Source organism: Microtus ochrogaster, unplaced genomic scaffold (assembly GCF_000317375.1).
Source record: "Microtus ochrogaster isolate Prairie Vole_2 unplaced genomic scaffold, MicOch1.0 UNK75, whole genome shotgun sequence".
NCBI lineage: Eukaryota > Metazoa > Chordata > Mammalia > Rodentia > Cricetidae > Microtus > Microtus ochrogaster.
The window spans coordinates 147,608-165,332 of NW_004949173.1; the positions used below are offsets into that span (position 1 = coordinate 147,608).

The 17,725-nt window shown below is 45.7% G+C and overlaps 1 protein-coding gene across 1 annotated transcript in view; it reads left to right on the plus strand.

Annotated features, from left to right (window-relative positions):
- The window catches only part of Lmx1a (LIM homeobox transcription factor 1 alpha), a gene marked incomplete at its 5' end in the record, with an annotated part of 45,113 nt that overhangs the window by 23,318 nt on the left and 4,070 nt on the right, over positions 1-17,725 (plus strand). The window contains 3 exons of the mRNA XM_013354875.2: positions 13,396-13,568; positions 14,545-14,622; positions 16,206-16,275. Of these exons, the coding sequence (XP_013210329.2) occupies positions 13,396-13,568; positions 14,545-14,622; positions 16,206-16,275 (321 nt within the window). The remainder of the gene's footprint in view (positions 1-13,395; positions 13,569-14,544; positions 14,623-16,205; positions 16,276-17,725) is intronic.

Below are 17,725 nucleotides of genomic sequence, written 5' to 3' on the forward strand. Positions count from 1 at the left end.
TCCCTCTCCCCCTCCCTCCCTCCCTCCCTCCCTCTCTCCTTCCTTCCCTGTCTCCCCCTCTATGGTTTTTTGGCACAGGGCTTCTCTGTGTAACAGAGTCCTGGCTGTTCTGGAACTCACTTTTTAGACCAGGCTAGCCTTGAACTCACAAGGAACCTCTGCCTCCTTAGTGCTGGGATTAAAGGCATGCACCATCATACCAGGTTCTTCTTCTTTTTTTTTTTTAAATCTTTATCCTCTCTTCCTCTTTGTGTGCAGAGATTCAGCTTTGACAGCTGATCACTTTAAGCCAGGACATTCTGCCATTAGCTTACTTCTTGACTTGCTTTCTTTTGTCACCATCGAATGTCATTTTATTTGGAGGGTCTTAATTCCTGAGAATTCTGGCCATGCTCAAAAATACCACCCATCATCACTGATGTCTCCATCACAGTCATTCTGCTTTCAATATCTTCTTACCAATGTTTAAATTTGCCTTGGACTCTAAAATGATTGAGTTTGTTATTTATTAGTTATGTCTTCTTCAAGGTGCGGTAGGTTCTACTTGAATAAAGGGGTCCATCTGTTCTATTCACAACCGTACTTTTAGAACCTGCATAGTGGCTGTAATATTAATTTGTGGTCAGTGTTTGGTGTAGATATGGGCCAGAGACTTATACGAATGTCTTCCTACATGTGATTAAAGTATTTTTTCATTTCTTTGCTATTTTAAAATTAAAATCTCTTTCTCTTATGCACATGTGTGCACACATTCGTTTTTTGAGGCAGGGTTTCACTTCATACTGTCCTGAAACTCACAGGCCTCCTCTCTCAGTCTCCTGAGTGCTAGGACTGCACCACCATTTCTGACTTTGTTTAGTTTTTTAGTAAGATCTCCTTGTAGAGAATATGTATGAATAGTATCACTATCATTTCATGAATATGCAGTTGTGGCTCTCAATATTATTAACGATTTGAATTTCTTGGATATTTACTATGCAAGAAAGTACAATTTGGAGAAATTAAATAAGTTCTCCCCCACCAAAAAAAGCCCCAGCATCAAACTCAGGTCTCTGACTCCAAGGCCTTTTACCTGTTTTTAGCAGCTCCTTCTGTTGACTCTGCATTCTTGAACATGGAAGTGCATGGTCCTTCCTGACCATCCCTGGTCACCCTCCTGCACTTCCCATCACTTGTCTGTGATAACAGAGTCTTGCTCTCTTCTTTATTTTGTCTCTATTTTTGTTAAGCCCATCCTAAGCTTTGTATAGGCAGTTCTGCAGAATACCGCCCTCATTGCTATGACTGCAGTGGACACCCCCACCACTGTATTCTCTAGAATCTTGCATTTTGTTAAAACACCTTATGTCCAGCTTTGGAAATGCTTACTCTTTCATCTCCTTTACTACCCAATAAGCCCTCGGTGGCAGGGACCCTGTCTTGTTTATGGGTGTATATTAATGACTCTGAAAAAATAGGTATTTTAAGGGAATATATGAATGATAGTTTAATATAACTAAATGTTTCTGAACATTGAAACATATTTATTCATCTCTGAAGATAAAGTTTATATAAAACTAAGAACCCCTTCCTTGGAGAGATTAAATTCAGCTAGAGAGAAGAGTGGACTGGGCATTTCTCAGGTACAGGGCAGAGAAGGTATTAGCTTAGAATCCAATAGCAGAGCTAGATTACAGTTACTCCTGCCAGCACGAATACCTACATTTTCCTGGATCTCAGCTGTGCTCACAATGCCAAGCCATTTCTCATTTGCCAGCTCTCACCAGCATCTGAAGAGATGAAACAGCTGACCCCAAGGGAAGACTCATTTCAGGATGTGATCTAGGACACTAAGGGAAGCAGGCACCTTTGGTAACACGCGTGTGGTGTGAGAGATGCGTGCTCTAGAGTCATCTGGGCCCGTCAAACAGCACGACTGATCAGCTCTTCGCCTCAGTCCCAAAAGGTCATAATGAGGAGAGGGAGAGAGAGTTGCTGGGGCTCGGGGGTCAAGGAGAGATGACTGTGATGTCCAGGACTTTCAGAGCCTCACTGGCTCCTGCTTGCTTGGGTGCAGCCATGTCTCTGATGAAGAGGAGGGAGATTCACCCTATGTGTGGTACTGTCACTCAAGGCGAAGGATGCCAAGCCAGTCCTGCTCATGACAACCTTATACCACAATCCCATGTTACTCTCACCCTTTCCTCTCATCCTACCATTATGATTTAAAGGGAAAAAAAACAGGATTTTAAAACATTGGTTCATTTCCACCAGTCACTGAAGATTCTGCTGAGATAGTTAAAAATGGACACAGGTCTCAGATACTTCAGAGTGAGAAGGTGTTGTGATTGCTTCCGCCTCCCCAGAACCCGAACCAGACCCTTGTGTGCAGACAACGCTACAATGGGAGCAGGGAAGGAGAGAACATTATAGATCCATCACCCTGAGGATGATGTCTTTTATTCTGACTAATTTTACGTGCCCTCCAGATACATAAACTTACACAACAGATATCTCAAATTAAACATTTACTACTGCTAAATCATAAAGAAGTTTGTTTTAAGCAACTTTTGGCATAGATATAATCTTACCATTTGTTCAAGACAATAGCAAATTTTCATAGAAATGAGACAGAGACAGTTACTTATATGTACGTAAAGAATGAAAGTGTGGCTGAGAGGTAGACACTTCAGGGCGTGGAGCCTCTTTAGTGTTTTGCGGAGTTGGTATATATTTTGATTTCATAATTGTCAGGGCTGAGAATACTGTTTCACATAAACACATTCTACAAAAGGTCAGGATGTTTTTGGGGCTATATCAGAAATTGTTAGAAATTCTGTCCTAACAAAAAGATCCTGCAGGCCACAGTGTTTGACACTCTTGGATCTGGGTGGTATGCTCCAGGCAGCACTCACTGGCATGTACAGTGAGAAGTATTCATGTTGTGTGTTCAGAACCAAAGCTGTCACTCTGAAAAAATGGGGGCACACTGTCAGAAATGCGCCCGATTCATCCATTCTAAGTTTGATCTTTAGTTAATTTATTGTCTGTTGTCCATTCAGAAACCCATTATTGTTGTCAAGCTTCTCATGATCCCTCCATGTGTGTGACCCATGCTTCACAATGCTGAATTCTAGGTCGGTGATTCTCCAAGTGTGATTCCTGACCTAACATAGTGATGCCCCTGCTGTAAGGAGGCTGCTTGTTCGTCACCACCCAGAACCAAAATAACCACACAGAAACTGTATTAAATAAATCACTGCTTGGACCATTAGCTCTAGCTTCTTATTGGCTAGCTTTTACATTTTAATTTAACCCATTTCTAGTAATCTGTGTATCGCCACGAGGCTGTGGCTTACCAGGTAAAGTTCTTGGTGTCTGTCTTGGGCAAGCAACACATAGATAGAAGGACGGCCCATACCACACCCCAGTTCAGTTAGAACTAGAAAGCCAAAGGCTAGTCCGAGATGCACTGAATTAAAACCCCAGGGACTAGCCCAGAAGTCTGCTTTACCCAGCCCTCCAGGTATGTTCAACATGCCCTCTAAAGCATGTTCAACTTTGATGACACTCTTCTAGGCTTTAGATTGTTATTGTAGGGATCTCGGGACTGGAGAAACAGGAGTTTTTATCTAGCCTAGGTTTCAGCAACAAACTCTGTGCTTTATAAATAATAATAAGACTGGGGAGAAATGTGTTAATAGTAGAAATTGAAGGCTAATTGATGAAGTAAGGTGTTGTGATGGTGTTGTTAGCAATAGTTACCCTCAAATCAAGACCATTTTAATATACCAATTTTATTCAAGGGCACAATCATAGATCCTCTCTACAGGGTGACAACAGAGCTTGCTGCATACAATTATACTCGGTATATTTGTAATGTAGGAAAAGCTGTCGTGCAAAAAACGTCTCTGCTATTTCCACCCAGTCTTGCCTTTTCATCTATAGATAACATTGTCGGTTGAAAGTCCTCGGTTGCTAGTGATTGTAGCATTAATTCTAATTGATCTTAATAATAAAAGTCTGGAGTCAGCTATCAGGGCAAGAGAAGCAAGGCAGTCAGCCAATAGAAAGTTCGTTCCTCTACCAGTGCTCAGACCAAAGAGGCGATCCCGTCTACATATCCTCAGACTGAATGCTGACTCTATGAAACCTCAGAATGCATACCAGACTGAATCCTCAGACTGTATCTGAACTCCTGTCTCCTCCCACCTTCTATCTCTCTTCACTCAGCCATATCACTCCTGTCTCCACCTCCCTAGTGCTGGGATTAAAGGCCTGGGATTCCAAGTGTTAGGCTCACTATTGTGTGAGCTCTGTTTCTCTTTTAGACAGATTCAATCTCGTTTAGCCCAGGGTAGCCTTGAACTCACAGAGATCCATCTGCCTCTATTTTCGTAGTGCTGGGATTAAAGGTATGTGCCACCACCGCCTGGTCTGTATGGCTACTGAGTTACTTAGCTCTGCATTTCAGGCCAGCATTATTTGTTAGATTACAAACAAAATATCACTACAAAAGATAGCCCATGCAGCCAGGATCAAGGGCTCTTCTGCCTGTAAGCTGACCCTGGAGAATGTGGCTGGACCAGAAATCACAGCATCACACCTGTTCTCCAGGGTTGCCATCCCTCTCTGTTTATTTCCATTCGCTCTTCTTCATGTCCTCCCTTCTTCTCCATATCCCTCCTAACGTAAGGCTCTACTTTCCCGTGACTTTCTTCTCCTGTGGCAGCATAGCTAGGTGGGTACTGATACGATCGTAGAGCGTCCTTGGCATAAATATCAGTGTGAAGGAAAGATTGAGGTTGAAGGTCACGGGGCATAAGTGTCATCCTCACTGAACCTCAGTGATGGAAGTAGCTAATAAATCCCTGCTCTTTGAAGGTGGCCTGTCACTGATTCATGGAATGGCCTAGAGTCTGAGGGCCTCTGCTCATGTTTCTAAAGCAGAAGAGGGTCTGCTCAGAGCTATGGTGTATTTGCCAAGGGCTAAGCTGATCGCCTGCAATCGCACAACCAGGCTCTGTGTTAAAATCCACAGTGCATTTAACTAAAGAGATCTTTTCTCTTTATGTCTAACATGCTGCCCAGTAGGTCCCTGGGCCCCAGGATAACTGTGAATGTGGCCCAACACAAAGTATGAACCTTGCTTTCATTATGAGCATGATGAGATGTGTGTGTGTGTGTGTGTGTGTGTGTGTGTGAGAGAGAGAGAGAGAGAGAGAGAGAGAGAGAGAGAGAGAAAGAGAAAGAGAGAATTTTCTCTGTTATTTTCTTCTGCAGTTATTGACATGAGCTCCATAGACGACAGCACAGTCTTACTATGTCAAAAGGAGAGATGCTCCAGAGTCTCTAAATTTTAGCCTATTAGCCAACTCCCCTGAACTCCCTAACCACCTAGGAGACTGTAGTTCTTGTTTTCTTTTCTTTTTCTTTCTTTATTTTTTTTTATTAACTTGAAGGGATCATTAACCCTTTGTTCTCCAGCCTTGCCTGTAAACAATTTAATTTCACTCAGGCAGCTCATCCTCCCGAAGCCCAGTAATTAGTGCAGTAACATTGGGCTGCGGCAAAGAGCGATGGCGCTCGGGCCAATGAAGTCACTTGCTAAATCAGGGCAAGTGCACTCATCTTATTAATATAAGCTAATAGGATGTCATGCATATCACACCCTGTGCCTGGTGACCACTGGGCAGCTGGACTAATGAGCTTTTATCTAGACTGAGCCGTGAGCCTCAAGCAACTGAATTAACTTGTTATGAGCTTCACAGCCTCCCCCTTGGAGGCTGGCCAGATGAAAACAGAACAAGTTACAGGCTTTGTTTAGGACGTGTATGCGTGTTTGATCTGAGCGTGTTGCAGCTGAGGCTCAGGAACTTTCAGACACTGCAGGCACCATCGCAACTAACACTTATACTCCTTCTTAGCAGCAGTTTGGATTGTATGTGGTTCATGCGGCTATGCTTTGGTATAGATGAGAAGAAGGAGAAAATTTCAGAGAAGGAGGTGTGTGTGCGTGTGTCTGTGCGTGTGTGTGTTTGTGTGCGTGTGTGCAGGAAAGAAGCAGGATAGCCGTGGGCCTAACGACTGTTCAAATGTGCAATTCAACAGTACTTTCACCATTCAGGCCAACACCATCCTGTTTCTCTTCACGTCTCCCAAGCACAAGGTCACTCTTCATGAGCCCCAGCCTGCCAAGGAAGTCAGGACAGGCATCCAGCCGTGGCTAGCAGCCAGAACTTAGGAACACAGACACGGCTCCCTTTTGGGGCCTGCCTGGAAGTCTGAGCAGGATGCCCTGGCTCTGACCCGCCTCCTAGCCTGGCACAGATCCTCTATCTGCAGTGGACATCTCTGAACAAAGGTGTCTTTCTTGGAACAGCCTACCTACAGCCTCACTCAGAAGCCTAGCTTGGCTTTTGTGTGCTCTGGTCCCCAGGCTCCTGGAGCTGATTGGAAGGAAGGCTTCCTTGGGCTTGGCTGAAAGGTGGTGTGGGGAGGAAGGGGAGAGTGCAGCGTGAGGTGAGGATTTTATGTGAGCTCTGAAAAGAATGGCTCCTAAGAGGAGCATGGGTAGGCGTCCACTCTCCAGGGGAAGTCTTTCCTCATTCAGTAGTAACAGCTACACACTGCCCACAGTTGTCCAGCACCTGACATTTTGCAAACAGGAGGCATCCTTGGGTCCGCACACTAGCCCAGAGAGGCCTGAAAGGCAGGCAGATGGGGGTGGGTGGGGTGTTAGACAGAAGAAAGAGAGTGCAGCTGTGTGTCTCAAGCAAGAGATCACCCCAGCCCTCCTGAGTTTCAGTTTAGTAACCTGGAGAAAGGATACTGACACACTTTCTGTCTCATACAAGGGTAGCAGAGACAGAGAAACAGTTCAGTTGTAAAACAATGTGTTTCAGGTACTAGGTACTTTAAAAACTATCTTGTAGGGGAAGGAATTGGGCCTCGGCATCAGAGGAGTTTTTATCCAAGGGTTTTCAGCCGAGTAGCAAAATTAGGAGTGAAACTTCCATCTCCTCCACGGTCTGAGTTACTCCGCACCACTACTTGTGTGCTCCTGAACTAAAGAACCGAGCTTCAGGCCTATGGAGACAAAGCATTAGGCCTTTCGTGGCACTTGGGCCTGAGCATGCATAGGTGACTCTCATTTCTTGTGCTTGATTTGCAGGTTAAAAACCTCAGGTCTTCCCTCTTTCCAAGTGTGTGTCTGGGCACGGGCCTGCTGCCGAGCTCCTGTGTGTATGGTGTCAGGTTCCGGAACGTCTTTGAGGCTGGTTCCTTGGCAGTTGGGATGGGAGTTTATTGATGTTTGAATGACAATGGAACATATATTCTGGAGAGGAGGCTGGGCGTGGAACTGGTGCTTGAAGGGTGGACATGTTCTTATTACAAAATAGATGTGTGATTTGATGCGGCCATCACATATGTGTTCAGTAATCCAGAGGCTAATGTCTGTGCTTTCCCTGGGCCACAGGACCCCGTATCCTAAGGTTTCCCCATTTGTTGTGGCAGGGGAACTCCCACCTGCTACACCCATTCCTTGTCTATGCTGAGCACACCATCTCTCTGCCAGTAAACCCCAGATAACCTCTCCACTCCCTATCCCCCTTCCTGAGGTGAGATGTGCAACCTCTGTCCAAGGCTGAGAGGCCCCCTATACATTGCTGCTCTGTTCCCCCCCCCCATCTTCCCTCTTGTTTCCAGAATGCTGAGCTCTTCGGCAACACCTGCTTCCCCTCCCCCTCCTTCCCTGTGGACTTTCTTCATCTGCTCACGTCTCCTTTTTCCTAAATACATATTTTATTTCCAGTTTTGGCTGTGGATGAGGACCTTAACCACTTACTATTTTATATTCTCATCCCTCCAGCTTTCGTAACTCATTGTCTCATTCCTTAAGACCAAGGGATCATTCCCCTCTTCTTGTTTCTCCTCCTAGTGCACTTGACAGTGCCGGAGGGGCAGAGGTGTGCAAGGAGAGCTTACGAAAAGCCGCTCTTCCTGGTGAATGTCTGCCTTCCCTACCACGAAACTGTTTGCCCCTTGACTTCCTTCCTCTCTTCCACCTGAAGACCCCTGCTGACCTTTTGTCTTATTAGTTCTCTGCATCCATGCACCCTTCTAGAGACCCTTTGCTCTCTGAGCCTTTCTGGGTGCTAAGTCTTTTTCCCCCCTGGGAGCACAAGCCGAATCCTCCTCACCTCCTCTGTATCTCAGTTTGACTTTGTGTTATTCACAAGGCTGATTAACTGACTTGACACCATCATTTAATGAAGAAGTTCTCAGTCAAGTCAATCTCTCTCTTTTCCCTCCAGCTCCCCTCGTGTGTGTGTGTGTGTGCGTGCGTGAGCGCACATGTGTGCATTGATACATGTGGAGGATAGAGAACAACCTTGACTATATTTCTCAGCTGTCATCCATGTTGTATCAAGTCAGGTTGTCTCACTGGCCTTGAGCTCGCCAAGCTGGTAAATTGGCTGGCCGGTGGGCCTGAGGAGTCCAGCTGGCTCTGCATTCTCAATACTGGCGTCGCTAGTGTGAGTCATGATGCCTTAACTGTGGATCCAGAGGGCTTGAACTCAGGTCCTGATACTCAACAAGGTGAACAATTTGCCAACTGAGCCATCACCCCAGTTTCCAGTCAGATCTTTTGTGGGGCCTTTTTCCTGGTATCAGTTGAGCGCTCCTCAAAGACCCGTGCATCCAGCAGTTTGAGAGCAGTAACTGCATGGACTCTGTGTGTCAGAAGACCGGCAACTCTTGCCTCTTGGGGTCCTCACGTTGTTTTGAGTTCATTCTATCCCGAGACGACCACTGCTGCTCTCACGAAGGATGAAATTCCAATCCCATACAGTGCAAGGCAGTGGCTGAAATAGCTCCCTGTATATCCCATCATAGTAAATCCCTCCCTGACTTCTTCCCCCGCTCCGTCTACCTACAACAGATCCCAGGGCCTTCTTCCACTCCCCCAGCCTGGGAGACATTTATAAGGCTCATCACTGGGGAAACACCAGGGCCTTTTATCATCTCCCCCACTTCTAGCACGAAGATCTTTTGTCCCCCTCCCTCCCTCTCACCTCCTGGACCAAGGTCAGTTATCTTATACCCTGTTTATGGGCTGTTGGGATTTTTCCAACAACCTGAAATGAATCTGCAAGGCCCCACAGGTAGTGCTGCTTCGTCTTCTGGCCATAAAGAACGGCCGGCTCTTTCATCTGCGATTGCTTATGTCATAAATGAGTGGGCAGAAAGATGGTGGGGAAACAGCAACCCCTCCCAACCAGCCCAGACTTAAAAAAGGTTGGGGGTGGGTGGGTAGAAAGCCCCGAGAAACATGTTCAGACTTCGTGCCAAGCCAATTCATTTTCCTCTGGTAGGCTGTACAGAGAGACTTAATCTCTGGGCTTCCCCCACTAAGCGTCAGATTTATGCTGTGCTTGTGTCTAAAGGGCCTCCAGGGATGCTGACATTTGTTGTTGGGGAGCTGAGAGTGGTGTTCCTTTCATCTCTGCTGAGGAGTGTCACCTTAAATTATGAGGGATAGTTCCAGCCTACATCTGGGTGTGGGAGGCTCTGGCAATGAAAGACGCCTGCTCCGCTTCGCTTTTGGAAGCTTTTCTGCCCTCTTCTGCTTCCTGCTACTCCAGCAGGCTCTGGGAGAAATATTCCACACTGCACATTCTCGTGGAGAAGAGTGTGGGGTCTGTCAAAATTACCCTGCAGAAAGACAGGAGGGAGGAGCCTCACTGAATGTCCCAGAGGAGCTCAGAGCATCTCCAAGGAAGTAATAGAACATCCCAGGCTGCTAGTATTTATGTGCTGTAACAGGAAGTGGTTGAAGGACAGGAATGGGCCTCTCCTGGGACTCTCCCCTCTTTAGCATCTGACTCACCTAGACCCTCCAGGACAACTGGAAGTCCATACTGGAGACTGTTCAGATAGCAGCATCCCAGTTAAAAAGTATGCCCATTATCCATAGCAGAGAATTGATCAGATCCTACTAACTTGTCCACTGCTCGGTATACCAGATAAACATTCTTCTTAGCCCAGAGTCTGGGCCCAGAAGAACGGGGCATGGGCACAGGATGAAGATGTTCAAATGGAGAAGGAACAGGTCAGGTGAGACCTAGAACAAAGGTCACTAAACTGAACCATACAGACCATATTTGGCCTGCTGTCTGTTGTGGAAATGCAGGGCTACTGGACACCACTATGCCCATTCTTGTGGCCTCTTCCTGTCCTTGGTCTATAGTGTGGTGCTAGGAGACTGGTGTGTGAACCAAGACTGAAGTATTTAGGCTAAAGGCAAAGACTAAAGGATAATCTCAGAAATTTCACAGGACGTTTGGAGACTCCTGTGGAGGGAGAATGGGTCCCTGTAGACACAATGCTACACTGGTATCCTGGAGAGGACAGGGCATCTATGGACCACGAATGTTATTTTAGATTTCGCATTTCCATTAGTTATATGATCCAAAGTTCCAATATCTATTTGCATTAAACTTCGTGAAGAGCAATTATAAAGAGTCAGACTTCGGCAAGACAACTGCAGACACCACTGGCAGAGGCAGGCCTCTGAAGACTTCCAATTTCATTTTAAAGCACACTCAATGCTGAGGATGCCTGGGTTCTCATTTGCAGCGCCAGTCTGCAGACTCGTTCCTAGGTGCCTGCCTACTGGAGGAGCTGCATGCTCCTTGACCTGGGATGTCAGTCATTCCCATTTCCATTGGCGTGTCACTGAAGGTTTACTCATACCAGAAATCCCTCTTTACCCTCATAAGGGGTTGAAGGAGTCTCCGACCTGCACTAAGGCCTTGTGGCGGTGAATATATATGGACATGACGTTCTTTTTCTTCTTTTAGTCTCTTGGGGGATCATCTTATTTTACTGCGGCGTTTGCTTTCAAATGTTTATTTTCTTCTTGCTATTCTGCAAACCCCCGAGGATTGCTCTGAAAACCCTGTGCACAGCTATGACTAAGATCAAGTACAACATCACTCCTGGGAGAGAACAGCTTCACAGCCGAAGGAGAGACAGGAGCATCATTCTCCTCATGAGGACTCCGGTGCTAATGCTCCTTGATCTCCCAGGGCCTTTTATTTGTACTTTTGCTGGGGAGCGAGGCATAAAGAGAATATAACCTTTCTACAGCATATGTTAAGCATTGCCTGTGTGCTGGGGTCATGTGAGCTTCTCTGTACATAGCATCAGTGCTTCTGGGACACCCACAGGGTGGATGTTACTGTCATCAGCATGTAGTGGAGGAAACCAGCTGGGGGATTGGGGACATGATATGACTAGCAAAGGGCTGGGAAGGGGCGAGAGTCCCTGCCTACCTCTGCTGCCTTTTGGTTCAGGGGATTCACAACTGACTGCCCCTTCACATTCAAGTGGCATGTTTTGACTGTCCATAGAAAGAGAAAAATATTACTCCTTCATATAAAAGAAATCTTTGGCTCCGGTAGAGTTCCAATTTAGAAGTCAGCTCATATCAAACTACCATGTACAAATAAACAGTATGTGTGCCATGTAACTACTGGATCTGTCTTGTGGGCTTGTTCAAAGCAGCCAGAGGGACTGCAGCAGGGCAAGCCCATGAGAGAGGCTTTCACTGCAAGGAGGGTGGGACCCTTCCTAAGACCCAGAGATAATAGAGGGTCTCCTTAGGAGAGCTTGAATCTTCAATTCCCAGTGGCTCCTAACGCACAAAGTGAAAAGACGTTCACCCTGGCATTTCTTAGACCCTAGAAAAACCTTCTGAACCTCTGAGAAATGCCTGCATGAGAGACTTCTACTTTGAGCATTATGTGTCATTGTCAACTGTATATTCTGTGAGGGCTCAGCTCTAAACAGGACATCTTAATCAACTGCCCTCCTGCTGGCCAGCCAAGGCTCAGGAAACATATGGAGGCAGAAAGAATGTGGGAGCCAAAGGATTTGGGAAGTTCTATGAGATGTTGTCTTCTGGACATGACGTAGTTATTGTACTCATGAATTCATAGTGCCTGTACAGGACCTATACAAGGTCAAGCCAGCCAAGAGTCTAGCATGTACGGGGAGGGAACTTACAAGGCTCTACATTGATGGAATTCTTTCTTGGAGGTGTGGCCACTGGTAGGTTGCCCATGCTCAGGTGGATGACCCCACATCCTTGCACATATGGAAAACACTAAATGAACTTAGTGAGTTAAAATATAGAAAAACATGAAGTTGGGCAGTAGGAATGTGTGAGAATATCTAGGGGCACTTGAAGAGGGAAAATGGAGGTAGGTATGATTATTTTTCCTTGTATACATATATGGAATTCTCAAAGAATAAAAATTAAGAGAGAATACTTACCTCTTTATTTCTTACTTTCTAACTGAGTTGAAGTAATTCACACACTTTTCTTAGGGAGCTGCTTGTTTCATAGACCAGAAATTTTGATGAATTATTAGCATTACCTGGTCATTTCCAATCATCTGTGCTTATAGATAACATTATGTTCATTTTTGATGATCCTGAAGACAGTAATACTTTCTACCTCCTTAGTTAAAAATTAAATAGATAAATTTTTTGGCATAGTTCTAGGAAGTTTTGCCTAAGTCCTTCAGGTCTAGTTTTGAAAACTGACATCAAGGAAATCACTGATGTGGGATTCTGCTCTGTATACTGTGAATACCGTTGGTGATTAAAGAAACTTCCCTGGCCTGTTGATAGGGAAGACCTTAGGTAGGTGGGGAAAATGAAACTGAATGCTGAGAGAGAGGAGGCAGAGTTAAGGAGAAGCCATGGAGCTGCTGCTGGAGACAGACACTCTGAAACTTTGCTAGTAGGCCATGACCTCATGGTGATGCAAAGTTTAACGGAGACAGGGTAAACTAAGATGTAACAGTTAGCAAATAAGAAGCTAGAGCTCATGGGCCAAGCAGTGATTTAAATAATATGGTTCTCTGTGATTATTTCGGGAGTCTGGGCAGCCAGAAAAAGGACAAGCAGCCTCTCCCACAGCAAATCACACTGGGTATTGGTTATATTCTGAACAGCATTTTGAATGCCTTACTAATACAGGCCCATTTTGTCTCTCTATCAGTTCCATGGAAGCAGGCTCTCTTGTGTCATGATCCTTCCCATGAAAAATGGAGTCCGAGTTGATTAGCTTGCTTCAGGCCCCACAGCTGATAAATGCACAGCCAGCACAGCATGCTGTTCTAAGCATGATGACTGTGGACTTTCTGCTCTTGCCTCTGAGCTTTAGAAGTGTTTTCTTAGCCTCTTTCTGGAAGCTTTTAGATCAGCACCACACACGTTCTCGCACTCATACCTAAAGCCATCTTGGGACTGTGGCATCCCAGAGCTTATTACAGAGCAACACACAGCTCCATGAGGTACATCTGGGGACTGGAAATACAGTTCTCTGCTTCTTTTTAGGAAAAAGTGATGATGAAGAGAGTCTTTGCAAGTCAGCCCATGGGGCAGGGAAAGGAACATCAGAGGACGGCAAAGACCACAAGCGACCCAAACGTCCTAGAACCATCTTGACAACCCAGCAGAGGAGAGCATTCAAGGCCTCATTTGAAGTATCCTCCAAGCCCTGCAGAAAGGTATAAGAAGGGGAGAAGAGAGCAAGATGCCTTCATCTGTGTGCAGCTGGACTCCCCTGTGATGTTAGAGGATGGTGGGGGGCCTGAGTGGTGGGGACCGTGACTCAGTCTGCCGTGTGATCATGAACCCTGCAGGAGGCTCCAGGGATAGCTAAACTATGGCCTGAGAAGTAATGGAATTTCCCCCAATTTCCTGTGTGCGTGTCAACTCCCAAGGACCCTAACTCCTCTTATTTCATGAAGAGCCACAAGGAACAATCAATAGTAATTAAATTATTATGATAATAAGTACTAGTTGTGCTATAAACAAGATGTCTTAACAAAGAATATAAAAATACAGTATCTTGCAAGATATGCTTTTTGCGGACAAGTCTTGACTTAGTCTCCTTGGGGATTCCCTGGGTAGCTATTCATTTATATATCTTCAACTGAATGAATGTGCTCTTGCTTTTCACTCACCTACTGATGAGGACCTGGGTGGTATTTGTCTGGGGTTGTTACAAATAGGATCCCTGTAAACATTTATATAAAATTTCTCACTGACTTAATGAAATCATATTTTTATTTTATGCCATATTCAGAGGAGAGCAATCTAAGATTGGGAGGGCAGTTCTGTTGTCCATCACTTGGGTCCCAGCAGTTGCTCCAGCTGTCTGCATTTTCCCAGCCACCATGGCGGAGACAGTAGAAATAGATGGCAAGTACCTGCCATTTATAGTCCCTCTGGGACGAGCTCACTAAGGAAAATAGTGAACACGAATATTCACAAAGCACACAGAGTTACTTGGAAGCAGAAAGACAAAGCTAAAAATGTAAGTCAATGACAAGATAAGTGGACAAGAAAGAGTTATTTGTTCCTGCAAAGAGATTTTTTCACTTTAGTTCTCCTTAAGTGGTTTAAAAGATTCGAAGTCAACTCCGAAAGACCACATGAAGCCCTAATGTGTCTTACACTCATTTGTTCAATTTCTTCCAGGTGAGAGAGACTCTGGCTGCGGAGACAGGCCTGAGCGTCCGTGTGGTTCAAGTGTGGTTCCAGAACCAGAGAGCCAAGGTAATCTGCTACCCACCTTCACCTGTCTTTGTCTTGGTAGCATCTCCCAGCAACAGCAGGTGGACCCTAGACTTGCTGTCAGCCTCTCTAAGCTAAATTATTGAGCAGAGTAGTCCTCTTGAGTAAAAACTCTGCCACCAACAATTATTTCAGCCACAGTGGCCATGCAGAAGGGAAAAAAAAAAGCATTTATATTAGTGAAATGGCTTTTGTCATGGCAGGTGGAGTGAAAGTCTCCACTCCCATCTTGCTAACTCTGGTAACACTCAGGTCCTGGGTTAATTATTTTCTTTCTGACTCTAACAATACACATGTCCTGGCCAATCTTGGTTTTTTTCTTCCTTCCTTCCTTCCTTCCTTCCTTCCTTCCTTCCTTCCCCCCTCTCTCTTTCTTTCTTGTGTGTGCATATGCAGACATGTACACACATGTGGATGTGTGCGTATGCACAGAAGCCAGAGGTTCTCAGGACAGTAGTTCACCTTGTTCTTGTTCTTTTGAATTGAATCTCTCACTGGGACCTGGATTCCTCCAATTGGCTGATCTTGGGGGTCAGATGCCCCGAGGCACTCTCTCTGTCTCCATTCCTCAGCACTGGGGTTACACAGCACACACCAATGCCCCCAACTTTTTGCTTGAGTTCTTGAAAACTGAGCTCAGGTCCTTGCACTGGCACAGCAGTGCTTTGCAGACTGAGCTATCTTCCCAGTCCTTAGAAGGTGAGAAATCATGCTCCTTAGTTATAATGCTGCAACAAAATTCCGCAGCAAAGGGCTGTTGATGTGTTGCGATTCCAGTGACAGAAGACATTATTGGGCAGTGAGTGTGTGAGTGCTGATGGGCCATGGATTCATGAAGCGGGAGCACACTGAAAGCTCTGGAGAATTTTATGATGAAACAGTTTATTTTAAAAACTATTATCACACACACACACATACATGCACGTGCACGGATGCGCGCGCATGCGCGCGCACACACACACACACATGCACACTCTCACTTACCTATTAAGATCTCACCGAATGGCAGTGTTTCCTAGAGCCCAAGTTGAGAAACATTGGGTGAAAACAAGTGGGTGAAACTGTTGCTTTGGTGGACAAGCTTCTGTCGTAGAGTACAGATCTCCCATGGTGCCTCAAACACAGAGCCCACAGATGGGAAGGAGGCAAAAGAGTATCTGGGGCTCATCCCATGTCCCACCCATTGGGCAAGCCATGCTCTACACCTATCTGAGACTGTGAGACACACATCCACATATTGACTGCCTCACATGAAACAGTTCCAAAGCAAGCAGCATGTGGTCCTTCCTGGGAAGGAGGCCCTGTTTCCGAGAAGCCGCGTTGTGCCACACTTCTCTGCCAGCTAAATTCCTGCTGCCGCGAAGTAGGAGAGCCCTGGCCCCTATGCGTCTGAATCATGGTGCCACACCTGATGTGTGGACAGAGTAAAAGCTGGGGGTTGCCCCTTCTCCTTTAGGAACAGTCCTCTCACCAAAGGGGAAAGGTCACACCCTTTCTGTTCTCCCTTCCCATGTGGACCCACCCCGGGCCTCTGACCTCTAATCCTGTGGTCCTCTCCTCATCAGATGAAGAAGCTGGCCCGGCGGCAGCAGCAACAGCAACAGGATCAGCAGAACACTCAGAGGCTGAGTTCTGGTAAGCTCTTCCCAGCCAGTCCTCACTGCAGTTCAAGTCTCTGCTACCTGAGGCCTTCAACTGAAGCGCTCTGAGCAACTTATCCCTAATCAGTGACGTGCCCCTTTGCACCTGTTTGAGAGACGATGATTTAGGTAAAGACTAGGTTGAAGGTAACTTGTAAGAATGTTGAGGGCACCTAAACTCAGATCCAGAGCAGTTGATTGACAGTGGCAAAGCCCCTTGTCTGGACCCTGCAAGTGTCAGGAGCATGTGCAAAGTCAAAGGCATTATCCAGTTTCTCTTCTCACCCAGTCCTCCTCATTCAAAGTGAATCCATTACTAAAAGATACTGCTGACTTGGTCCTTCTGCTAGCTTTCCATCACTGTGATAAAGTTCTTGAGATGGTCAACTTAAAAGGAATAAATGTTTATTTGGGCTCATGATTCCCAGGATCTCAGTGGTGGTATAATATTCTCTTTAGAGTCCAGCATTAAAACAATCGCTTATTCTCAAAATCTCGAGCAGCCATGGGTCTCTTTCATTCACTGCCATTCACTCCAGAGAATGGCTTCTGATTATGGTTGAGATATCATTTGCCTGTGAGGACAAGCAAATACTTGGCCTGCAGTTTGAAGCCATATCAGTTTCGCTAAAGAACAGTAGTAAGTTTCCCAGTAGGCCCTATGACCGCCTCAGCTTGTTTGGTTTTCAGTAGGCTCATAGTATCAGGTATGCATTTTCTCCAGGGCCGTGAGCCTCGACTCCAGTCTGAGAGCAGTTGGTTATTCCTTAATAGCCATGCCATTGTTGCACCAGTGCGCACATCTTGCTTGGCAGGTTGGCATCATGGTGTGTAGGATTTACAGCTGGGTGAGACCAGTGATGAGTTCTCCCCAACCCCCAGCAGACTATACAGCACCTCCCAGAATGGTGAGAACTGTACAGCAGGGAAGAAGCTTCCAGATCATTTCCAGCTTGATTTCTTTATATCTCGGGTATATAGTCTGAGGACTACCAAGAGGAATAGCAAGAACTTCTACTCCCTGGGGAGTCTCTGGGGCGAGAATGTGCCCCATACCTGGCAGTGGAATTCTTGTTTGTTAAACAATGGCTTTTAGGAGCAGCAAATTCTAGCGGTGTGGGGTATCTCAGTAGGTTTCCATGTGATTTTCTCACAAATATTTCATTTTGATTAATTGTTTGTGGCCTCCTATCTTCCCTATCCCTGACCCCCATCCCTGCTTAAACCTTTGTATCTCAGTGTATCTCTTTCCTATCCCCATGTCTTCTAATTTTGCCCACTTCCCTTAAGGAAGCTTTCCTCCTCTGTTGGTGCCATTCTAGTTTCTTAATTTCTACCCACGTTCTGAGTTAAACACACAGATATAAATATTCAGAGTTTCGGTCACCTATGAGAGAGAACATGTGATATTTGTCTTTCTGGGCCTGGGTTACCTCAGTCTATAT